The following is a 23,729-nucleotide window of genomic DNA, read 5'->3' on the forward strand; positions in this document are numbered from 1 at the left end:
GTAGACATGTTTTAAAACTTTGAGGAGAAATTCTCAAAGAGAAAGTCTAAATAAGACCATATTTGTTAGCTGTGGGCTTGAGCCGTTACATAATTAAAATTAATTTCAACGTTCCACTTTCACAATCATCGAGCTCAATAAAACCTACCGATTGACATTACAAAGGAATAATCCATCCTTATCTAATCCTCATGAATGGTAGTAAATATAAAAAAAGAACACTCTTGAAGATGAAGTACTAGAAAAATACCCTCCCATCTAAACTACTTTTGTACGAATATCATCGAATTATCGAGATGATAAAATTAGGAGTCGTGAGAGATAATAAAAAGGTGCATCCATTTCTGGTTACTCAATCACTCCCGTTCGAGCTCAACACGATTGCCAAAGGGGTTGATCATTAGCCAACTCCTAGTACCTTCTCTCGATCTTTAAAGTTGATTTTACTCACTTAATCGACTTTCACGGAACTTATTGAAGCCTTGACCAACCCTTTGAGATTGATCGAGAGGACAACCTCTCGTGGGGTTGATCAAGCTAGCTAGAGTTGAACCATGAAGGGGTCACCCAACTAAATACTCATAAATTAGCGAAACCTTTAAACAAAAGTTGAAAGATATTAACGTAAACAAAATACAAAGCGTTTCAATCGAAGACGAAGGATAAATATATTTTTAAAACTTTTAAGATTAATTATTGAAAAAAAATTCATTCTTAAATATTTTTATTAACGGAGCCGAAAAGGAAATAATAAAAAATGAATGTATTTCTTTTAAATTAAGTATTCGTTGAATACGATGGCATTTGAGAGAGGGAGTGAAATTCGAAGCACGAGTTTCGGGGACAAAAACGACAAGAAATTACCAATTTCCAACACATTGGTTTTTGTTTTTATGTTCTTTTTTTTGGTCTTTTCTTTTTGTAGAAGCTTACCGACCTATTGGGGCAGACGTCCGGCACTTTGCATTTCAATCGCTTTCCTCGTCAGCTTTGTCCCATTACGTATGGAGCTTTTAGGAAGAGGTTTCCACTTTCACCTCTTCAACCGATGTAGGATCTCATAATTCACTCCCCTTTAGGGCCTAACGTCTTCACTGACACATCACTCGGTGTCTGCCTCTAATACTATTAACAAGAGCTTAAATCCACCGCTAGCAGATATTGTCTGCTTTGGCCCATTACGTATCGCAGTCAGTCTCACAATTTTAAAACGCATCTGTTGGGAGAGGTTCCCACACCCTTATAAAGAATGTTTCGTTCCCCTCTTCAACCAATGTGGGATCTCACAATCCACCCTCCTTCGGGACCCAGCGTCCTCGTTGCTACACCACCCAGTGTCTGTCTCTAATACCACACCCTTATAAAGAATGCTTCGTTCCTCTCTCCAATCGATGTGGGATCTCACAATCCACTCCCCTTCATAGCCAAGTTTCCTCGTTGGAAAAATGTTTTCGTTCCCCTCTCCAACCAATGTGGGATCTCACAATCCACCCCTCTTTCAGGACCCAGCGTCTTCGCTACCACATCACCCAGTGTCTGGCTCTATACCATACCCTTCTAAAGAATATTTCGTTCCCCTCTCCAACTGATGTGGGATCTCACAATCCACCCTCTTTCAGACCCCAATTTCATCGTTAGCACACCACCCCGTGTCTGGCTTTGATACCATTAATAACAGCCTAAAACCCACCACTAGCAGATATTGTCCTATTTAGCCCGTTACATATCACCATCAACCTCACTGTTTAAAGACACGTATGCTAGAGAGAGGTTTCCACACCCTTATAAAAAATGTTTCGTTCCCTTCTCTAACCGATGTGAGATCTCACAGACCCGTATCACAAGAAAATTTTTAGGGTTATCAAGTGTCGAATCGAAATTCTGAATAATCAAAACTAAACCGAATTATATTAAAACCCTAATTTACATCTAGAAGTGTCAAACTAAGCACTACTATCTAGAAGATTGATTGTCCTATCTTCAAAAGAATCAATACCCAAAACAAGAAACAACATGTTCATTTAAAAGGAGGAGCCCACAGTTCTACCACTTGCAAATTGAGAGTTGCAAAAAACCAAACCAAATCTCATCCAACTTCATCCCCTCTTGGTGTGTTTTCATGTGAGAATCACTTTTCTAACAAGTGGATGACATCAATATTCTTGTCTTTTCTCATATCATCGATACATATAAAACCCGACACAAATCAGATGAACACAAACCATTTTCGTCTCGAAAGATCTCAATATGCCTACGAACCCAATGTCAAGCAATCTCGAGAGCGAAACCTTTCGAGAATTCTTCGAAAATTGGTTGGTCGAGCAAAACCAATACCTGAGCGAACTCATTTCCTTAGCGAAAGCCAACGATGCCGATCCAACAACATGTTCGAACGATGTCGACATGCTAATCAAACGAGTCATGGAGTGTTACGAGCATTACTACAAGGTGAAATCCCATTGGATAGACCAAGATGCATTGGCAATGCTAAAGCCAACATGGATATCATCATTGGAAGACACATTCCTATGGCTAGGAGGATGGCGACCAAGCATAGCTTTTCACTTACTCTACTCAAAATCCGGTCTCCAACTCGAAGGTCGTCTTCCCGAGCTAATCCATGGCCTCTCGACGGGCGATCTAGCCGATCTCTCTTACGAACAAATCATGAAAACCGACACGTTACAAAGGGCGACGATTAAGAAAGAGAGGGAAATAAGTGAAAAGATGGCGAAATATCAAGAGACAATAGCTGATCCATCAATGGTGGAGCTAGCTCATGTGGCGAGTGAGTCCAAAAGGGAAAGGGGAGAGTCATCGGTTGAGTGCATGACAAGAATGGAAGAGCAATTGACTGTGGCTTTGGGAAGAAGAGAAGATGGTTTGAAAGAGATAGTGAAAATGGCTGATGAACTAAGGCTTACAACTTTGAAGGAAATTGTTGGGATATTGACAAAATCACAAACGGTTCATTTTTTCATAGCGGCTGCGGAGTTGCACTTGAGGATTCATGAGTGGGGATTGCAAAGAGATTGTGGACGACGATCTAAGGAACCAAATTGATCCAAAAATGGTTTTGTTTTTGGAAAATAAAATGGTTTGATCTTGAAATAGTAAGGTTGGTATTGGTTTTGTTGTTTGTGTTGTGTTCTTTGTTGTCTCAATTCAATAAGTTCTCTTGTTGTTGGGTATGTAATTGTGTCATATTGCATTACTCATTTTGTTTTTCTAGAGGAATTTGTCAACCATCTCGTCTTTATCTTGACATGCTCATCTGGATCATAACCTACTTTCTTTTTATTATAGTTGAGACACCCACCAATCGTTGCAAGGGATTATTAAGTGGATTTCATGTTGTGATATCTTACATTGGTTAGGGTGGAGAACGAAACACCCTTTATAAGATAAATAGTGGAAACCTTTCTCTAGTAGACGTGTTTTAAAGTCTTGATGGAAATCTCGAAAGGGAAAGCCCAAAAAGGACAATACCCGCTAGCGGTGGACTTGGGCCGTTACAAATGATATTAGAGCCAGACACTGGACGATGTGTCATCGAGGAGGCTGTTCCCCGAAGGGGGTAGGCATGAGGCGGTGTGCCAATAAGGACGTTGGGCCGTAAAGGAGGTGGATTTGGCGGGAGGAAGGGGGGGTCCCACATTGATTGGAGAAAGGAATGAGTGCTAGCGAGGACGCTGAGCCCTAAAGAGGGTGGACTGTGATATCCCACATTGGTTAGGGAGGAGAACGAAACACTCTTTATAAGAGTGTGGACACCTTTGCTAATAGACACAAGCCTTGAGAAGAAGCCAGAAAGGGAAAGTCCAAAGAGAACAATATCTGTTAGTGGTGGGCTTGGGCCGTTACACATGCGCTCGTATTACGCACGTAACAAGGGTGTACTTGATAGTCCCCAGTCGGATTGGATCAAAGCTTCAAGTTCAGGTTGCGAATCGTCCAATCCACAATCGACACGTGTCTCGAACCACTCCTTAGGAAAGTTCTCTTTTTGTTGAAATGCCTACAAGCTATGTTAGATGTAATTATTTGATGAAAGAATATCTCGTACCCCATGACCCTATTTACGTATTAATATTTATGTTTCGATATTTGAATGAACTATGATACATGTACTTTGTTTTATGTTTGACTATGATTGATATGTTAATATCACCATGTTTATGACTTGTGAGACGCAATGATGTACCGCGTTTGGTAAGCATGAATGTAATACTATTTATATGTATGTACGTCTCGTAAGGAATTTATTTCATTATAAGTATGAAAGTATTATTTGCATTATTTTATTGAACCATATTTTTTAATTCGGAATCTCATACATGTTGTATGTCATATGATCATAGATTACTTCTCCAGTATGGTATGTACACACGTGTAACCCATGATATTATTTGTGTTCCTTTCTTTTCTGTTGATTTTCGACAACATGGACGTGCTAACCAGGCCTAGGGGGCACATTAACGAGCCCACCGAGTGGGTTCATGCGAGCATGAACCATATGGAAAGAGGTATTATGCATTCGACCCTACATGGAAGAGAAAGTAAAGCCCAAGGAATAGTCATGAAAAAGTAAGTCCTATCCGTCATGATACATATAGCATGTGAATGCATTTTTTCGGTTTAACAGTGAGATCACTGAGTATTTTTTAAACAAATTCAATGATGATACAATGCTCCACTGCACATGAAGTATTCATTCTATCGGGATGATTGGTTGTTGCATGATAGCTATACGTTTTCCTAAAATAATAATCTATGATCTATATACGATTGATCTTATGTATGCTAGTCAGGTGTGTTATGAGAACGTTCTATACATCATGTTTATGAACCGAACATTTTCTGCAAGATATGTGATTGGTGTATGTGTATGATATTTTCTTTCGAGGATACTATATGTATGAAAATGATATCTACATGGTCGGTGTGTATGAAAGTGATAGTCACTTATGTATGGATATGATGCATACCCGAAAAGACCTAGGGAATATAAAAGCGATACTCACTTAATAAGTTTTGTGTGCATGAAAGTGACGCTCGTGAAGCTAACTAAAACATAAGGCTAGTACTTGCAATAAACCCCACAAACTATAGCCCATAGAGAATCCACGGTGGCTTAGCAAGCTTCGAGCAGCTAAGTTATGAGTCATTGCGATGCGAGGAGTACCCAAATAGAGCTAGATCGAGATGTACTCCAAAGAGCCAAGTTATGAACCGACGAGACACGACAAGTGACCAGATAGTGCTAGAATTTATGAGACCACGAGATGAGGGGTATAGATTCAGTCAGGACCTGCTAAAGTCAATCAAGTACGAGTAGTGTTTAGTCAGAGAGTGCAAAGGCCGGTAGAAGCTCAATTGAGTTGTGAAAGTTAACCGTTATTCCTAGACCGTCAGGTCGGGTTGGGTCGGGCCGAGATGTCGTATTTAGCTAAGTATCGGATGTGATTAAGAGATGTAAAATTTAGTGTAAAATATAAGTATGGATTGAAATCTAAGGAAGAACAAAATTTTAGCAATGGAAAAGATAACAAAGATGGTATGGTGTTGGCAACATCTCGAAAGGCAGTCGATATCGTTGCTAGCAGATACCACTCGCTCGCGCTCTCACGGCAATCGTTTAGCCACAAAAGTGCAGATGCAGAGTAAATCACACGAAGAGGGAGATGGCAGAATTTCCATCACTGTAGCCCCTTACCAATTTCTTCAACGATTGCCTCAATTATTGATTCTTGCAACAGGTCCATCTCTTTTACCTTTTGCTTTTTCTTTGTTTATACTTGCACATCATTCTATGGAATCTCATTTTGTTGTCGTTTCAATGCCGCTTCAACTAATTAGCATGCTCTTGCCGACTTTATTACCTTTTCTGCGTGGTTTTTTATCAGGAGTTTGATGAGCTATCTTCGATAATTGTGGGAATGGGAAAGGGGAACATTCTGTTTTAGTTGTAATGTGAGGAATTCTGGTGATCTAGTGCTGTAAGTCCATAATTATTATTCTTTAGTTCGAGATTTCAAGTTCATGGAGCGAAAAAATTGCTCTGGTGTAGGGATTTTTCTTGTCGACAAGTACTATTATGGCGTTTGGCTACATTAGTGTTTGGGTAAAGATGACGAAAATATATGTTCGTTGAGGCAGTATGTGATGGTCGATTCTTAAACTACTGATCGTATCACTTGTTCAGAATTCGTCAGTTATATCAGGGGAGCAAGATTGTTATGTCTGAATTGGCTGATTGTTGGGCTTATCGAAGTAGAATGATTGAGTAGTCCAAGGACATTACTAGTTTATTTAACTCTTTTGTAACTCCATAACTGATGAAATGAGAAAGGAAATTTTGTTGCAGTGTGTTGATGAAAATGCTGAAGTGAATGGTTGTTCAACAATTGGGAATGATGAAGATTTGGGTGCTCAGTCTCGCCATAGTGTAGGCAAGGAATTTGGGGCAAGTTGTCGTGTGTGTCAATGTACTGAATCGGACAGAAGGGGTGATGCTGCCTTAGGATTTCTTGGCATCACTTCTCCGAAAATGGAAGCAAGAAAAAACGACGGGGATTCTAAGCCCGAGAAGCAAAGTGTAAAAAATGTTAAAAGGGATTCTGGTTCAATTGAGTTCATAGGCCCTAATGGGGAGGTTTTCATTTGCAAAGCTGATATTGAAATGGGTTCATGTCATTATGAAGATGCATTAGTCGAGCTTGGATGTTCTTGTAAGAGTGACCTTGCTCTCGTACATTATGCGTGTGCTCTCAAGTGGTTTGTCAATCATGGATCTACAGTTTGTGAAATCTGTGGATGTGTTGCAGAAAATATTAGAACTGATGACTTTAGAAAGGTTGTGAGTTCTTTGAAGGAATATGAAGCTTTAAGGGAAAGAACTGCTAATGGGGAACCTAATCCTACGCATACTAATACCAGTACTGATATAGATCCAGATGCTGTTGCTGCTGTCCGCAGGCAGCGACTTTGTGAAATCTCGTTGTGGTTTAGTCCTCATAATTATAGTAGCAACAATAATTCTACTGCAGCCTCCCAGGTTGCTTTGGAACATCCAAATATCGTCCCGGAAAATGTTATTCATGCTGAAAATCGTGCAACCAGATGGGCTGTTGAGGGTACTGGAATTCTCCTTGCTACTGGACTGCTTACTGTTACGCTCGCTTGCCTAATAGCTCCTCGTCTGGGGAAGGTAAGTCTTAATAGCTATCTTATATTATAATAATTAATATAGATTATTCTTATAGAAAAAAAAGTTCATTTAGAATTTTCTTATTTCAACATGGGAATTCAGAGTACTGGGAATTACTGAAAAATTAAGCTTCTCAGTAGGCCACACTTGAGTATCATGCCTAATGACACTACATAAGTCGGAAGCTACTGTCCTTGTTTTCTTATTAAAAAAACTAATGCCTTGATCATTTATTAATTTGGCAGTTCTTATTTTGGCGATTTGACCACAAAAATCTTCATTCTGATTAAAAATTTCATCCTCGGCCTCTTTTGAAACACTAAGACTATGGAATCCTAGGCTTGGGACGTTACAAACATATAATGAATGATAATACACTTTTCTTTGATAGGAAACAATTTCATTTGATTGATATGATAAAATTAACAAAAAAAAAACAAAAAAAGCCTATCCATGAATTAAAAGAAACTTGTCTATTGCGCTATAATATAATAAACCGTAATTTCAAGAGGGGATTCAATTTACACAACTAAGAAAAATAATGAAATGTGTTTATGTCGTCCATGTAAGCTTTGGAGCTTCATTAAATTTCATCTCCTTAATGAAGAAAGCAGGAATAATATAAAAAGAAAAAATATGACTTTAGGAGTATTTTTTTCTTCCTTTTCTCTAATGTGATATCCTTTGGGTTTAATTTGATCGTGCTAGACTTTTTCTCCATATCTTTAAAAAAAAAATTCTATTTTGGTGCAGAAAACTGCGAGAAGTGGCCTTCACATTCTTCTTGGAGGAGTTTGTGCGTTAGCCGTGGTTGTTTTCTTCCGCTTTGTGAGTATAATGCATTTTATACGGCCCTGAAGTTGATTTTCTGGCAATGTTTTATTATAGGAAACAATTTTATTCTTTGGTAATGTATAGAGGGTCTCACTCAAAGGTAGCTAGGCAGTATACAAAAAGCTTTCCGATTGGCCATAATTTAAAATGGAAGAAAACGAGAGGAATAAAACTAATGGAATTCTTAAGCCATAAAGAGGTACGGGATTTCTCTCATACGTTGTCCAAGTTACAGCTCGAATATTTAAGATAGTGTTGATTCTTAGCAAAGAAAATCTCCCTGAAAGTAATAAAAGGAGCAGTTTCCCACATATAACATTGTGATGGTTGACAACTTCTGTTGATTCTTGGTTACGAATTTGGTGAATTTTTCATTCATGCAATTTATTGAAAACATTACTGGGCTCCCTGTGTAATTCACATATGCTAGATGTGCAGGGAGGCAAACCATAATTAGCTTACAAGTAACTAGTCTGCCCGGTATATTTCTGCATTTCTATAACTGATGCCTACCAAGGTTGGTTAGGAACAGAGTGAGATGGGGGAATCTATAGGTAGCTGGATGGAGGGAGGGATACAATACCCTACCCTTGGCATAGATTTGATATGCTTTCCTAGGAAGTTCGTCACTGGCTTTTACAGTAAAGACATTTCATAACGTTTCATGGTTCAAGAAATGTCAAAACATTCCCAAAGAGATAGACAGGACAAAAATTTGTTTGGGTTCGCTCTAGCTTTATGTTAGTTAATAGCATCTTTTAAAACTATGATAAAAACCATTTGCAATGATATGGCCAAGGATTATTTTTTGGAATTAGGGAGTAAGTATGTGAACGGTCTGGAAAACAAAGAGGAAACCAGGGAGGTACTTACGCTTTTTATTTCTTAATTTCTTGATAATTAAGTGTCTTTGACCCCACCCAACATCCACTCGATTGGATGAGGACTGATTTACTCACTATAATCCTGCTGAAGGGTACTAGAATAAATGAGGAACTGCTAGAGCCATTTAGTTAGCAAGGTTTTGTTGCGAGTCCTTTCGACCCCGTTCGGAAACCATATTTTCGTTCAAGTTTTTTAAGAGGACGTTTTATTACATTCAGATTTCTCTTTTCTTTTTTTTTTTCATTTTGAACGTTTCTAATTTATGTATAAATTTTGGAAACATCAAATCTAATTTCTTATTTTTTGTTTACTTCTGGAAATATAAACTTCAATGCTCAGCCTTCTGACTTCTATTCCTTCCATTTATGTAGTTTGTGCTTACCAGGATAAAATACAGTCTTGCACGATATTGGGCTATTTTGTTCATCTTTTTGTTCCTGGTGTTGTTCGGCATTTGGGCATCGAGGACACATGGTGCTCGTACGACGTAATTCGGTACATTATGTACATTCTATTTGATCTTTTTTACCATTCTCCACTTTATTAAGGCGATCTCACAAATATAGAATTCTTTAGTACTTAGTTAAGGTACCCATATCATGAAATATATCCTATAGGGTTTTGATTTTATGTGATGTTTTAGGTTGTCTGAGTATGAAGTTGACATTGGGAAAGGTATTAGTTATTCGACAGGATACAAAATACCCTTTACCTCTGTTTCCTTGCATCAGAGCTCATTTTTTATTTGTTAAAAGGATTTTCAATTCTTTAAAAAAAAATTGGTAAATTTTTCTCAGGAAGAAATTCTGGTTGTATATGCAAAAATAAATAAATAAAACAGCCCAGATCCACCCAGTAGATGTTGTCTTCTTTGGGCTTTCCCTTTCTGGCTTCCCTTCAAGGCTTTAAAACGCATCTGATATGAGAAGGTTTCCACACCCTTATAAATGGTGTTCTGTTCTCCTCCCCAACCAACGTGGGATATCACATAAAAACTGAAACATATTCTAACATGAGAATGAAACTACTTCAAGGCTATTAATTAATTTTTGGTTGTTAGTAGCATGATTATCTGCTTTTATTTCGACTTTGTTTTTTAAGAGCGTAGTACTCGGCAAGAGTACCGATATAAAGTAGCTGAAGTTGGTATAAACTTTTTTTTTTTTTGCTCTTCCCTAAATTGAATGAGAAAAAAAAAAAGAATGAAGAGGTGGTGTAATGGTGTGCTGGCGCTCAAGGGAAGTGGATTGTGGGACCCCACATCGATTGGAGAGGGGAACAAAGCATTCCTTATAGGAGTGTGGAAACCTCTGCCTAATAGACACGTTTTGAAACTTTGAGAGGAAGCCCAAGAAGGAAAGCTAAAAAAAGACAATATCTACTAGTGGTATGGACGATTACATTCACAATGGTGGTCATGTTGGTAAACATCACCTCTGTTAGATTTTTAGAGCCAGTTAACTTGATTGTTTAGTGCCCGTATGAGACAAAGGATTGAAGTGAGTCAACATGGTTAGAGGATAAGTCATAGAGGAAATGTTGGATATTATTGTGCTGCTTGCATTTGATGCATTTGATACATTATAGGGATTATTGAATTGAGTCTTAAACCAAAGATAGTGATCAGTCTATCTCACCAACGTGAGTATAGTTTAATTGTTTAAGACATACTATTGATTTAAAGATTGGAGGCTTGAATATCTTCCACACATATCGTTGAATTTTGAATGGTAAATCTACCTCAAAGTGAGTCTACTTTGTAATCGTAGTTACTGGAAGGTGTGATGATCATAACAATGACTATGGTTGATGCACTATGCGGAGTCATACATGACAATGGGTAAGTGGGTGTGTATTTGTCATGTTAAGTTGTGTTCATCTTGTTGAGATACACTCTCGACTCGTGTCAGGTTGAGTTATTTGCTAGACAATTTGACCGAAAAACATTCAAAATTAACTGGGTTTAAGCTTTTTTCTTTTTTGTTTTACTTTTTTTTTTATCTACAGCGGTCTAAATTCAAAAGATACACACCCAAAATGACCTCTCATGAGTGTATGATAAAACTACTCAGATTTAATACCAGTTGGTTGCTTGTTTTCAATGGTAGAGCATTGAACCATCTATCTTAACTAGATAAATGGTTATCGAATCAGACTAAATGATTATCAAATGGCACATTTAGGTGTTTAAGACTAACTAAGGAAGATAAGTCTTTTTTTTTTTTAATATTATATTGAAAAATAGGATGAACTTGAAATTAGCTTATATTTGCATACAACATTTTCATCGACATTGATATTTTTTTTTATAATATATGTACATTAAATTTTCAGAAGATAAAAACATGTAAACGAAAAATAATGAAGTCTTAAGAACCATTGCCTAGAGACTGAACAACCGAACAAAATGAGGAACGTGCTTCTCGTGTGGAACTCGAACTCGATTATAAAATAAACTTATGAATCATTTCTCTAACTTCTTCGATCACAAGCCAAGCTTTATGCCCTCCAATCACTTCCGCTTTCATTTCTCCATCCTTCCAAAGCTAAAAAAAAATAATAATAATTTTGCAAAAATTTCGAACACCTTATTTGTCCCTCTCTCGACCCAAAATGCCAAATGACGTTTCGGGGTACTCAACAAGACTTGAAAATGATAAGGAACTACTCCACCGGAGTCAAATATGCAGAGAATGTTTCACGAGAAAGCACTTCTTGAAAAGCTTTTAACCCGAGAGTTTCATCGAAAAACACATTCAAACGATTTTAAGAACATAAAACCAACACCCGAAGCTGATTTTTCATTAAATGATTTTAAGATTGAAATGACATCAATAATCTAAAATTAAAAAAATAAAATAGATCACCTGAATTGTTGGCATTTTCTGCATAATAAGAAAATATATAAATTAATAACTTAAAAAATGAGAAGGATAGGTAAAAAAATATATATATATATATATATAAAAATACTTACAGAGATGTTTCCACGTTTAACCAGAGATTGAGGGACCTTATTCACATCCACATAGTAAAATTTTACTCTGCAAAAATATTTAATTTTACTGAGAAAAGTTAGTAAATAATTAAAATAATTAAATAAATGAAATGTAAAAAAAAAAAAAATAAATAATAAATGTTACTTGGTAAGATAATCAGCAGCAAGTTTCTCCAATTTAGGCTTCAAGTAGATGCATTTCCTACACCACGTTGCCATCCTATTCCCCATTCATTCCAAATATTCCATTAATTAATTTCAATTTAATTACATAAATAACTAATACACTCTAATTTAATTCCACCAACAAGGGTATATTTGTAATTAGCCAACCCCACCGTTAGCTGATACTATCTTCTTCTGGGTTTCTTCTAAGGCGAACGTTTCACACCCTTATAAAGAGAACGCTTTGTTCCCCTCTCTAACCGAGATTTCACAATCCACTCCCTTTTAGGACCGGTGTCTCCACTGCTAAACTTTTTTTTAAAAAATACTCTTACTATTAGTACCACGTTTCAAAAATATTTTAGTGTAAAATTAATATAAAAAATATTTGAGATTTTTTTTAACATTAAATGATATTATTAAGGGTGTTTTAGTAATTTAGTTAAAAATAATAATAAAAGCTAATTAAGCTAATTGGGGTGAAATGACGATTAAATCCTTTCGAGATAAAAGAAGGAAGAGATACGAACCAGTCGATAAGAACCGGCTGAGACAGTTCCTGGGCGTGAGCCAAAATCCGATCAAGCTGCTCGGAATCCTCGATGGACTCCATCTCCACCATCGCCGGCCGGGACAGATCCGGCCAAAACCCAGCTTCCGGCCCCATTTTCAACTCCCTCCGCCGCAACCTCCGCCGCTCTCCATTTCTCCGACCAAATAAAACAGACCCAAAATCTCTGTTCACAAAACACCGCCTCCCCCCATTGCTCGGAATTTGGTGTTGATTATGATGAGCTTCGCTGTACAGAATCTGAGCAGTGGTCGCAGCCAACACAGACATATCTGTAGATCCTCTCTTCCTCTTGTTCTCTAGGAGGTCATGGCTTCGATCTGTGAAGAGGGGTTTTTTCTTTTACTTTTTTGAGGTTTTTTGGGGTTTGGGATTGAAATGGGAGCGTTTTGGGAAGGGCTTGGCTTATCCATAAGGTGAGAGTTGGGGGCCACACGTGGGAGGAAGGGATGGCATATCCATCCAATCAAATTAATTTTTCTGACTATTTCTTAGTATTATAAATTGAAATAATGTGAAGATTTAATTCTTTTTTTTTTTTTAAATTAATCGAGGATCATATTTCAATCTTTGAATCGAGGTCGCATAGTAGCTTTCGGTTTCATCCGCGAATTCGACCGAACAATAGGAATTTAGGTCGTAAAAGAAAGGTACCGACCCTCCACTGGGGCAGTAGCCCTAGCTTCTGCCTTTGTCAGGGGGTGGTAGCCCCAGTTCTTCGACACAAAAGGAAGGACATGGTGGGAAGAAAGCAGCCCTAAGCCTAGAAGCAAGTTAAGTGGTAAGAAAACCTATATCCATCTGGCATTGGGGATTGTTGTCTCTAGAGGTTTAGGCTTATGTCGGGAACGAGTTATGATAGAATGCGTATTGTTTATCGGATAATTTATTGAATGCTGATTAAGTGTGGAGGATATAGGTTGTTTAAGAGGAGAGAATCGTTGGTTTCTTTTAGTCATTTCTCTTTCGTCAAATCATCCAGAATGGGATCAAAAGGCAAAGTTGGGTTGGAAATTGAGTCGACAGATCATGAACGTGTACGCAAGTTGGAGATACAAATCAAGAAACACAATGGTTGAGACCGAAAGAAAAAAGGAACTAGGGAAGACTACTTACTGACGGTATCTGGTGCTACGTGTCACAACCTCACTAATAAGACAAGTAAGGCGTGACCCTGACAAGGTGATGACCCTCAAGTGGCTCATTTGGCCTCGTGAGGGCCAAGATAGATGAAAGTATCATGACGTGATGGAAAAAGACGGTGCATCATCCAACACACCAAGAAGAGTGTGCGTCGAAGTTAAGTTGAGGCATAAAAAAGGTTGAAGAGAAGGATAAGTAAGGTCCCCGACCATAACCTTAAACGTCGGAGTTTCGATATGAGTTTTTCATATGACTTTAGGGTTAAGTCTGTTTATATGATGAAAAGTCATCAAATTTGGTGTCAATCGAATATCTAACGAATGCTCTATAAGGTCGTATGACTACTTGTTAAAATGATGTCTACTCTAGAAACATTAGAAATGTCTCAAAACGTACTATAGGGGGAGACATGGAGTCAGCTTTCTACACCTTTGGGCCCTGTTACTTAAGTGAGTTACCCTATGACACATACGTTATCACAGTGTAGGCGAGCATTGCGAGACGAGCATCTCAGGAGACTTTCTTTGAAATGGGTCTTTCAAGGACATTTTCGAACATCACGGGTGTGCCGACATTGTACCCCAACTCATGTGTTAGAGGTCGATATACGCACCTGATATCTGATATGGATTCCATAAATGATAAGACATGGACATGTAGCCCAAATGAATGGATGTTCGGGATGTCTCAATGATATAAATGACACATGAGTCCGTTCTCGATGAGCATTGACATAAAAAACGTGTTAATCGAGAACCAAGATGAGAATATGAGATACAACGTTGCATACAAGCGACCTTGGTTCCGAGTAGAGGTAAGGTCGAACCAAGTGACTTGCTCTAGTGTAAAAGCAAGTCAATTAGGTCGCAGACGATTAAACATGCATGCACAAGTGGTGTGTGTGGGCGAACAAGTTTGAATTCCGCACGAGTTGTGTTCGATTAATTAAGATAAATCTCGCTTAAGGTGCGACAAAGTCACAAAGACAGATGAAAAATCATGTAAAAATCATGACGCTACACGGTTGAAAATGTACGATCGTGTCACTACACTTGACGATCGAACGCTCGAGATAATAATATATGGTTTTCAAACGAATATTGGAAATAGTAATAATGAGGGTCCATTATTTGTCCACATTATGGAAGCAATTTCTAGAAGGCTCTAATTTCTCGGATAAAACCCACTTCAACTGCTGGAGCTGCTAGGGTTTATCTTCTTCCTTCTCTAATCTTCTAATCCGTTGAAGCCGCGGCTCTCTCTTCATCTTCAGGTGCTCATCCTTTTCTCATTTCTAATTCGTTATCTGTTTTCTTTCGATTTTTCTCGATTCTTCATTTCTGTGTCCGAGCAATGTGTTGCATTGTTGACATTGAATGTACTTGGATTCACTTGAAATTGAGCATTTCTTTTCGCACCAATAGGATTCCGTTCTAATCATTTTTTGGGTGTTTTTGTGGATAGAACGTGAAATGGCGGCAGCTCAGCTCACAGGATCTCTAATTTCTGCGAGGAACCTGCCTTCTTTCGATGGCCTTCGTCCTTCTGCGGTGAAATTCTCTCCTTCTATCGTTCATATGATAGTGGGGGGTCGGGCCAACAGATCTTACACTGGCTTGGTTGTTAGAGCTGCTACTGTGGTTGCTCCAAAGGTTTCACAACATCTATTCTTCTACACCTTATTATCTTCTCTTTCTTTTCTGTTTCATACGAGGATATGCCACTTATATTTGCAAATTTGAAATGCATTAGCCAATTTTAAGTTTTTTTTTTTTTTTGAACTGTCGTCTGTGAAATATGCTTCTTCACAGTATATTTCTAATTTTTTCTGCATTTTACTTGAATGGCTGCTTCTGCATTCCCCTCTTACTGCTTCCACGCATCTAACTTCCCGTCTCGGCATTTTGTTGTCCATTTTAGTGGTTGATATTTCGTTTTTCATTGTGAGATCCCACGTTGGTTGAAGGAAACATTCTTTTTAAGAGTGTGGAGACCTCTTCCTAACAAACACATTTTAGAGAACACATTTCAGATCCTTGAGGGAAAGCTGAGCAGACACCGGGCAATGTGCCAACGAGGAGGCTGAGCCACGAAGGAAGGGGGTGGACACGAAGCGGTGTGCCAGCAAGGATGCTGGCCCCAAAGGGGGTGGATTAGGGGGCCCACATCGATTGAAAAAGGGAACGAGTGCCAGCGAAGACGCTGGGCACCGAAGGGGGTGGATTGTGAGATCCCACATCAGTTAGGGAGGAGAACAAATCATTCCTTATAAGGGTGCTAGACATGTTCTAAAAACCTTGAGGGGAAGCCTGAAAGGGAAAGCCCAAAGAGACAATATTAGCTAGCGGTGGGCTTGGTTTGTTACAAATGGTTTCAGAGCCGGAGACCGGGTGATGTGCCAGCAAGGACGTTGGGCCCCGAAGGGGTGGATTGGGGGGTCCTGTCGATTGAAGAAGGGAATGAGTGCCCACGAGGACGGGGTGGATTGTGAGATCCCACATTGGTTGGGGAGATTTTTAAGGGTGTGGAAACCTCTTCCTAGCCTACTCTTTTAGAAACCTTGAGAGGAAGCCTAAAAGGGAAAGCCCAAAGTGGACAATATTTGCTAGCGGTGGGCTTAGCCCGTTACACCATCCCTCGGGGCTGATATTTCGTCTTTCATAATCCGGTGTAGTTACATAATTACAATCGTAGCTGCTAGCAGTGTGTATGTATTGTGATGGGTAAGTTTTAATTCAATGAAACCAGTATGGGTGCTTAACCAAACAGCTATAAGTTTCTGGTGGTGTGCATTTCATGTTGAAGATGGTATTCTGAGTCCATCTATAAGAAACTTACTCTGGTTTGTGCATTGTTATGTTTCAGTACACTTCGATCAAGCCATTGGGCGACAGAGTGCTGGTGAAAATAAAGGAAGCTGAAGAGAAGACTGATGGAGGGATTTTACTTCCAACAACGGCTCAGTCCAAACCTCAAGGTGGGGAGGTTGTTGCGGTTGGAGAAGGCAAGTCAATTGGAAATACCAAAGTGGAAAGTAGTGTAAAGGTACGAATTTCTACATGTTTGGAGTGGCGTTTGATCTTCTTATGCTGTTAATTGATTCAATGCTCTTCTGATTCGGTAGACTGGTGCTCAAGTTGTGTACTCCAAGTATGCTGGAACTGAGTTAGAGTTCAATGGTTCAAAGCATCTTATTCTGAAGGAAGATGATATCGTCGGTATTCTAGAAACCGATGATGCGAAAGATCTTCAGCCCCTAAACGACAGGGTCTTGATCAAGGTTTGTCTCCCTTGGATTCTTCTCCTCCATTTGACAACCATTAGGCTTTTCGTTCTTTGTTTTTTGAAAATTATGCTTAATAACGGCTTGTTATCTACTTACAAATGTTTTCAAAATCTAAGGTAAATTTTGGAAGCAAGTAGGGTGAGATCCCACGTTCGGTTGGGTACAACGAAACATTTTTTTATAAGGGTGTGAAAATCTCTCCCTAGTAGACACGTTTTGGGACACGTTTTAAAAACCTTGAAGGGAAGCTCGAAAGGGAAAGCCCAAAGGGCTTGGGGCCGTTATAAATAGTTTTAAAAAACTTGTTTTTGTTTTTCATTCTGAGAGATAACTTGGGCTTTAGACATAAACAAACACAATTTTCAAAAACCCAATGGTTATCATATGGGGCCTTCTTTCTTGGGTTGATCCCATAAGACCAGATAGTCAGAACATTCAATTGTGCATGTTTTAGAAGCTTGGCGCTGGCCTATCTAGAAAATCTTTCTGACATAATGCCATTGACATGTTCTTATCATATTACAATTGTTTTTCATCCTTCTCCTAATCTAAGAACGAAAAAGTTCTATTGATTTGGAGCATGGGAGGCATATAATGAAGCAGCTAATCAAAGAAACATGAATTATAACAGAAATGTAATACTTGTTCTTAAATTATATCTCAGGTGGCTGCGGCTGAGGAAAAAACAGCAGGAGGTTTGCTGCTGACAGAGGCATCCAAAGAGAAACCGTCGATCGGAACGGTCAGTAAGCGTGTGAATCACACCCTTCGATTCATTAGAGATTCATATCAGCTGTGATTGACTTGAAAATTATGGTTTACTCAGGTGATAGCAGTTGGCCCTGGTCATCTGGACGAGGAGGGCAACAAGAAACCGCTTTCGATTGCAGCGGGAAATAACGTGATGTACTCGAAGTATGCTGGGAACGAGTTCAAGGGCAAAGATGGATCTGATTTCATCGCTTTGAGGGCTTCAGACGTGATTGCAGTTCTATCTTAGTTGTATTTAGTCTGTGATTGGTTATATAAAACACATGTTTTTTTGTGGTTTTGCTTCGCTTAAAGAGAGGGATTTTGAAGAAGGCAACTGAGATTATTTGAGTAATAACAGGAAATTCGTTGATCTTGTTCCATTTTGCTGCGGCCTTGTGGTTTAGTTCCATGGCTTCCTAAACAGGACGTTTCGTGGTTTCGTTCCATGGCTTCCTAAACAGGACGTTTTGTGGTTTCGTTCCATGGCTTCCTAAACAGGACGTTTTGTGGTTTTGTCCAATGGCTTCCTAAACAAGATGTTTTGTGGTTTCGTTCCATAGCTTACTGAATAGGACGTTTCGTGGTTTCGTTCCATGGCTTCCTAAACAGGATGTTTCATGGTTTCGTTCCATGGCTTCCTAAACAGGACGTTTTGTGGTTTTGTTCCATTACATGAAAAATGATTAATAGTATTTTAGATGAGATTAATGTCATTTCAATCGATCTCAAAGTTATGATTTTCATAACTTCAAATCATAATTTGGAAATCTCATATCATAGTCAATCTCCATAAATGTTCGATACAGTAAACTATAATAGAAGACTAAATATCTTCAACCGTTATTACAATGTGTTTGATAGTTTTTCTTTTTTATAAAGTGACATTTCAAGTGGATAGTAGCTAGATTGTGACGTCTTCATCCAATGATGTTTAATAACAATGTTATAGGCAAATTCTTCCTCTAAACTTGCTCGAAATTGTATTGATTTTGAACTAGAGATCGTAAATTACCAGATACAGAAACAACTATTAAACAACTATTATACTTAAAAGAGTTAAAAGGAAAGACTTTCCACTTCCTTTCCTCAACACATGACAAGTTCAAAGCTTTGAATGTTCAATATCTTGTGATGAAAGGCTTATAAACCTTAAGATCAAGCACAACACCAATAAGAGAGCCCACACCAGCAGCAATGGATATCAAAAGGCATCCCATGCTCATAGTTTGAACACATACCCACTTCACACTCCATTTAGCTATCTTCTTCTGAACAATATACATCTGGACCGGAAAGTAGACCGTCAATGGCCAGAATTGGAAGGCCCCCATAATCCCGACGACGTCGTTAAAGAACGGGAGCAACATGGCGATGACGGTGGTGAAGCACACGAAAAGGGTTCGCCATACAAGTCGAAAGAAGTTGATATTGTACGAGCGAGAGGATGAGAGGGGGAGCTTGTAATGTTTGGTGATGAAGGCGGAGTCGGGCCATGTTTGAGCTGCCATCTTCTCGACAAAGGCAAAGACGGGCTGGCAGAAGACTTGGTAGGCGCCGACGAGGTGGACAACGATGGCGACGTTGGCGATGTCGAGGAGCCAATACGGGTTGTAGAAGCCAAAGCCTGTCAAGAGGTTGCCTGGGGCGTTGTTGCCAAAGGCTGCATAGCCCATGCATCCACAAAGTAGGTAGAAGATTGTGGTCACTGCAATGCTGAATCCTGAGGCCTTCTTCATTGTCTTTGCTTCTGATGGAGGGCATCTGATTGTGTCCTGTGTTCGATATAATCTCGATTATGTTAAATCAAATCCCCGTCTTAGTTAAAAGTGCTTCCGTGTTTGATATCGACACAAAGAATTAGCAACCGTCAACTAAGAACTAAGAATCTTCATGAGTCGGGTTGAAATAATTTTTCAATCCTACCCAATTGTCCGGTTGGCTCTTATTAAATAATGAACTCAATTCAATCAACCACCAAATATTTGGGTGAGTTGGTTCGGCTAATTTAGGGAATGATCATAGGTTTATAATCAAGGAATACTGTCTCCATTGATATGACGCCTCTTGGGAAAGCCCAAAGCAAAACCATGAGAGCTTATACTCAAAGTGGACAATATCATACCATTGTGAAGAGTAGTGCTCATCTAACATCGTATCAAAGTCATGCCCTACACTTAGTCATGTCAATAGAATCCTCAAACATCGAACAAAAGACTCCAAAAGAAAAAGGAGTTGAGGCTCTTCGAAGGCATAGTAAAAAATGACTAAGACTCCAAAAGAAAGAGAGTCGAGCCTCGATTAAGGGGAGGTGTTGGATGAAAGTCTCATGTCGGTTAATTTAGGAAATGATCATGGAAATGAACAATAAAGTCGGGTTAGTTCTAGTCAACCCTAACTAATGCAACTCCCAAAGTTTTAATGTTTTTGAACCCAACCCAGATAAGTCCTTGACACAATCGTACCTTGTTTAGGAGTAGACTTTACGATTATGCAGCACTCACTTCTCAACCGCAAGTGAGCTAAGTCAATTTTGTATTAGTGTCGCCAACAATCGGGCAACGTATACTCGAGTCTCTAGCTTCAATTTTAGAAGAAAGTTTTAAAAAATGGGACAGAAATGCTCTAAAAGATACTTAGAAACCAAGATTCCAATTTAAAACAGTATCGATCAACCCGTTGACGGGATTTTTGTGATTTGATTAAAGCAAAACAAAACTTTAATTAATCTAATCCAATTAAAAGTGTCCATGTGGACAGAATAAGCTTTTTGAAGTTTCAAATATATATTTTTTTAACGGTAAAAATATTCGATTATTTTTTTGTTTATAGAATAAAGGAAAAAAAAAATAATAAATTAATTCTTACATTATTCGGGAATATTATGTACTTATTTTATTTTACTTCTTGCTCACTAACTTTTGTATTTATTCCACTTTATTTTATAATTTTGATTTTTCATTTAAAATCTTTTTTTTTTTTTGGAATTATTTATAATTAATTTTAAAAAATAATATTAATTTAACTAGAAAAGGAAAAAAACTTTTTAAAAATGGTAAAAGTGAGGGGAATAAAATAAAAAAAAATAAAAAAAATAAAAAAATAAAAAAAAATAAAAAAAATACCTGAATTTCAATAAGGATAACTGAAAAAGAATAGGCAAAAGCAATATCTCCAAGTGCTTGAAAAGTTCTCCAAATCTTTTGGGTTTGAGTCACTGTTCCCACACTCATGCCACTCACTGTTCCTTTGAAACTCCCATTTTCTGCACATCAAATTAATATTTTAATTAATTAATTAATTATTTATTTATTTATTTATTTATTTATTTGTAAAGTTCTCGACTAATAACTTCAGAGTCGATATTTTTGGATAATTCATCTCTAGACAGCTATCAAATAAAACCGACCTTTTAAAGTATTTTTTTTAATACTAAGATTGAAAATTATTTTTAAGTTCTATTTTATTTAAAATTCATTTGAAATACTTATTTTAAAATTTTATTAATTATAAATGTATTTTTTTCTTTACTTTTAAAAGATTTTTTATTAATGAGTCGATATTTTTGGATAATTCTTCTCTAAACATCTATCGAATAAAATCGACTTTTTAAAGTTTTTTTTTTTTTATATTAAGATTGAAAATTATTTTTGAAATGAAAAATTATATTAAGTACATTATAAATTCTTATTTTAAAATTTTGGAAATAAATATATTTATAATTTTATTAATTATAAACGTATTTTTTCTTTACTTTTAAATTTATTTTAAAGTGATTATTATTTAATTCTACATTGAAAAGTTATATTAAATACACTCTAAATTATTAATTATTTTTTAAAACATTCTCGTAGAAAAATTGATTTTTTTTTTTTTAAAAAAATTAATACACATTTATTTTTAAAATTATCCTAAACCCATTAGAAAAAAAATATATTTTAAATATAAAATTGTACACTCTTTTTTAAACAAATACCTTTATTCTCCCAAACCCTTTTTTGAGCTGTAAATCTAAACATCGATAAGCTACGAGCTATGAACGATTCTTCGTGACGAACTCCCAAACATTTCTTTAATCATTTTGAAACGAATCGAAAGAATAAATAAAGGGATGGTTAGGTTAAAACCTGCAACTTTGGCAATCCCAAGAGCAAGGCCAATGGTTGAATATGTAAACGACATGATAGCAGCCACTGTGGAGAGCCACCAAATTTGGTCAAAATCTGGAATTTGAGACAAAATTATCTCCACAACTCCAAATGATACCATAAATGGATTGCTTGACATACGACATGGATTCTTTCCCCCACTTTTGTGGAAGCAATTTGATCGTTTAACGGCCCTGCCAAACACGAACCACACGAACAATAAGCTTTTGAATTAAAACCCGAAAATCGAAAACTGAAAGTTATAAACTATATTCGAGAAAGTTTGTGTTTTGTGCTCACATCATGCTGATCGACGACGCGATTGTATACCCGATTGCGACTCCAATCAAGTCCATGTATTGTATTACTCCACATACTATTGTTTGACCTCTGCCTGGAACAAATCTCGATATTATTTAAGGAACTGGAGATGGATTGATCAATTTTTTTGGTTTGTTTGTGTTACTTTGCATACCTAGGAAGGAGCGGACTGCATGCATGTAAGTGTAGTTTCTCTTGGCGTTAACTGAGTCATTGGAGCGATAGCAATCAGTGAGCAAACAAGAGGTATAGTAACTGATGAAGGCAAATAGGAGCATCACAATGGGACCGGCAATCCATCCGAGCTGAGCGATTGCCCATGCTAACGATAACACACCCGAACCGATTACGGCTGTGATTATGTGAGCACTTGCCGTCCAAAACGTACCTAAACATTTAAGAAGAAGCGAATAGATTAATTGAATTATGTATTGTAACGAACAGAAGGTGAAGGAGATGAGGAGATCAATTACCAGTCCGCTTGGGGCGACCATCATCATCGGAGCTCGGGGAGTCGTTGATCGGGAGCATGGCCATGACAACGGAGTAGGGTTGGAAAGGGTGAGGGGAAAGGGAGAAAGGTGATGGAGCTAGGGGGAGGAGAGGTATCTCTTTAAATAAAGTTTCAAAAAACATAATTAATTAAAAATAATAATAAAATTAAAGTATAAAAAAAGGTTAATTAAAAAATGCACAAATATATATATATATATATACACGTTTTGAGAAGGGAAGACCCTTGGGGATTTTCAATCCTTCAATTATTATCTAAGAATTTGCAAGTCAACCAGTCAAAATTTTTCTCCTTTTAGAATTGGGTCGGAAAATTAGGTTTCATCGTTATCGTCACAAACGGGAAAAATCTTATCTTAAATGTAAAAGTATTCGATATTTGAATTTGACGAGATCGTCATACTACTCGTCCAAAATTCTAAGAGAATAATAATCTATTTAACTTAGAAATTGTTCGTTATTATAAAAATTTGACTTACTTAAATGTCGGTATGCTTCCTACTTGGCTTATCTGTGAGCACGTTTGTTTTACTTGGATTATACTGTAGGTCTACATCGACTAGCTCTAACTATATGTGTTGCCTCATGTTAAGTTCTTTTTGTATAAAAAATATTTCGGACTTCTACGATCCATGAAAATTTATTCTTGGCGATCTTTTCTATCTAATCAATGAGAGTCTGCTTTGAAATCGTTCTCCTTGTGTTATGGTCATGCTCGTTCAGGACGTGTTGTTTGTGGCCGCATGCCCATGTCATGTCAAACTCTTTATTTGATTTCATGTTGTATTGTCTTACTATTGTATTTTCTGTTTGTATGACTACATGTCTAGGTCTACCAGCCCTGAATCACTTCAAAATATATTATAAGGAGATGCGACTAGTTGTCAATTCTTCAAACCCGAATT

General features: G+C 37.6%; 5 protein-coding genes across 6 annotated transcripts; 3 read left to right on the forward strand and 2 right to left on the reverse strand.

The window, feature by feature from the left end:
* The first annotated feature begins 2,071 nt into the window (after nucleotides 1-2,071).
* On the forward strand, nucleotides 2,072-3,318 carry LOC111432506 (protein DOG1-like 4). Its single transcript, XM_023069424.1, has one exon. The coding sequence runs from the start codon at nucleotides 2,248-2,250 to the stop codon at nucleotides 3,061-3,063; it is 816 nt and encodes a 271-aa protein (XP_022925192.1). The 5' UTR covers nucleotides 2,072-2,247; the 3' UTR covers nucleotides 3,064-3,318.
* A 2,200-nt stretch (nucleotides 3,319-5,518) lies between these two features.
* Nucleotides 5,519-9,725, forward strand: LOC111432552. Of its 2 annotated transcripts, none has more exons than XM_023069493.1 (4): nucleotides 5,519-5,759; nucleotides 5,860-7,210; nucleotides 7,964-8,038; nucleotides 9,301-9,725. In XM_023069493.1, exons 2-4 carry the CDS (start codon nucleotides 6,344-6,346, stop codon nucleotides 9,418-9,420), a joined length of 1,062 nt encoding a protein of 353 aa, XP_022925261.1. In that variant the 5' UTR covers nucleotides 5,519-5,759; nucleotides 5,860-6,343; the 3' UTR covers nucleotides 9,421-9,725. The 2 variants fall into 2 exon arrangements, with proteins under 2 accessions (XP_022925261.1, XP_022925260.1); XM_023069492.1 differs by having other exon boundaries at nucleotides 5,907-7,210.
* Nucleotides 9,726-11,206: 1,481 nt separating this feature from the next.
* On the reverse strand, nucleotides 11,207-13,059 carry LOC111432326 (thioredoxin-like 3-1, chloroplastic). The gene is made up of 5 exons (XM_023069155.1): nucleotides 12,623-13,059; nucleotides 12,073-12,147; nucleotides 11,907-11,973; nucleotides 11,797-11,814; nucleotides 11,207-11,475 (listed from the first exon to the last, which is right to left on the reverse strand). The coding sequence occupies exons 1-5, from the start codon at nucleotides 12,931-12,933 to the stop codon at nucleotides 11,374-11,376; spliced, it is 573 nt and encodes a 190-aa protein (XP_022924923.1). The 5' UTR covers nucleotides 12,934-13,059; the 3' UTR covers nucleotides 11,207-11,373.
* Nucleotides 13,060-14,938: 1,879 nt separating this feature from the next.
* On the forward strand, nucleotides 14,939-18,225 carry LOC111432548 (20 kDa chaperonin, chloroplastic-like). The gene is made up of 6 exons (XM_023069485.1): nucleotides 14,939-15,079; nucleotides 15,271-15,458; nucleotides 16,672-16,851; nucleotides 16,931-17,086; nucleotides 17,757-17,834; nucleotides 17,919-18,225. Exons 2-6 carry the CDS (start codon nucleotides 15,279-15,281, stop codon nucleotides 18,090-18,092), a joined length of 768 nt encoding a protein of 255 aa, XP_022925253.1. The 5' UTR covers nucleotides 14,939-15,079; nucleotides 15,271-15,278; the 3' UTR covers nucleotides 18,093-18,225.
* Nucleotides 18,226-18,802: 577 nt separating this feature from the next.
* Nucleotides 18,803-22,923, reverse strand: LOC111432325 (amino acid permease 4-like). Its single transcript, XM_023069154.1, has 6 exons — nucleotides 22,785-22,923; nucleotides 22,466-22,699; nucleotides 22,291-22,384; nucleotides 21,970-22,184; nucleotides 20,968-21,107; nucleotides 18,803-19,617 (listed from the first exon to the last, which is right to left on the reverse strand). The coding sequence occupies exons 1-6, from the start codon at nucleotides 22,846-22,848 to the stop codon at nucleotides 18,964-18,966; spliced, it is 1,401 nt and encodes a 466-aa protein (XP_022924922.1). The 5' UTR covers nucleotides 22,849-22,923; the 3' UTR covers nucleotides 18,803-18,963.
* Between the last annotated feature and the right edge of the window lie 806 nt (nucleotides 22,924-23,729).

This window comes from Cucurbita moschata, unplaced genomic scaffold, assembly GCF_002738365.1.
Source record: "Cucurbita moschata cultivar Rifu unplaced genomic scaffold, Cmos_1.0 Cmo_Scf00038, whole genome shotgun sequence".
NCBI lineage: Eukaryota > Viridiplantae > Streptophyta > Magnoliopsida > Cucurbitales > Cucurbitaceae > Cucurbita > Cucurbita moschata.

Coding starts and splice junctions, on each gene's coding strand:
- LOC111432506 (XM_023069424.1), top strand. CDS start 2,248: ATGCCTACGAACCCAATGTCAAGCAATCTCGAGAGCGAAACCTTTCGA.
- LOC111432552 (XM_023069493.1), top strand. CDS start 6,344: ATGAGAAAGGAAATTTTGTTGCAGTGTGTTGATGAAAATGCTGAAGTG. Junction 7,211..7,963: donor TAGCTCCTCGTCTGGGGAAG/GTAAGTCTTAAT, acceptor ATTTTGGTGCAG/AAAACTGCGAGAAGTGGCCT. Junction 8,039..9,300: donor TGGTTGTTTTCTTCCGCTTT/GTGAGTATAATG, acceptor CCATTTATGTAG/TTTGTGCTTACCAGGATAAA.
- LOC111432326 (XM_023069155.1), bottom strand. CDS start 12,933: ATGTCTGTGTTGGCTGCGACCACTGCTCAGATTCTGTACAGCGAAGCT. Junction 12,148..12,622: donor CAGCCGGTTCTTATCGACTG/GTTCGTATCTCT, acceptor AATGGGGAATAG/GATGGCAACGTGGTGTAGGA. Junction 11,974..12,072: donor GCTGCTGATTATCTTACCAA/GTAACATTTATT, acceptor ATATTTTTGCAG/AGTAAAATTTTACTATGTGG.
- LOC111432548 (XM_023069485.1), top strand. CDS start 15,279: ATGGCGGCAGCTCAGCTCACAGGATCTCTAATTTCTGCGAGGAACCTG. Junction 15,459..16,671: donor CTACTGTGGTTGCTCCAAAG/GTTTCACAACAT, acceptor GTTATGTTTCAG/TACACTTCGATCAAGCCATT. Junction 17,087..17,756: donor ACGACAGGGTCTTGATCAAG/GTTTGTCTCCCT, acceptor ATTATATCTCAG/GTGGCTGCGGCTGAGGAAAA.
- LOC111432325 (XM_023069154.1), bottom strand. CDS start 22,848: ATGGCCATGCTCCCGATCAACGACTCCCCGAGCTCCGATGATGATGGT. Junction 21,108..21,969: donor TGGGATTGCCAAAGTTGCAG/GTTTTAACCTAA, acceptor TTTGATGTGCAG/AAAATGGGAGTTTCAAAGGA. Junction 19,618..20,967: donor TTATCCTTATTGAAATTCAG/GTATTTTTTTTA, acceptor TATCGAACACAG/GACACAATCAGATGCCCTCC.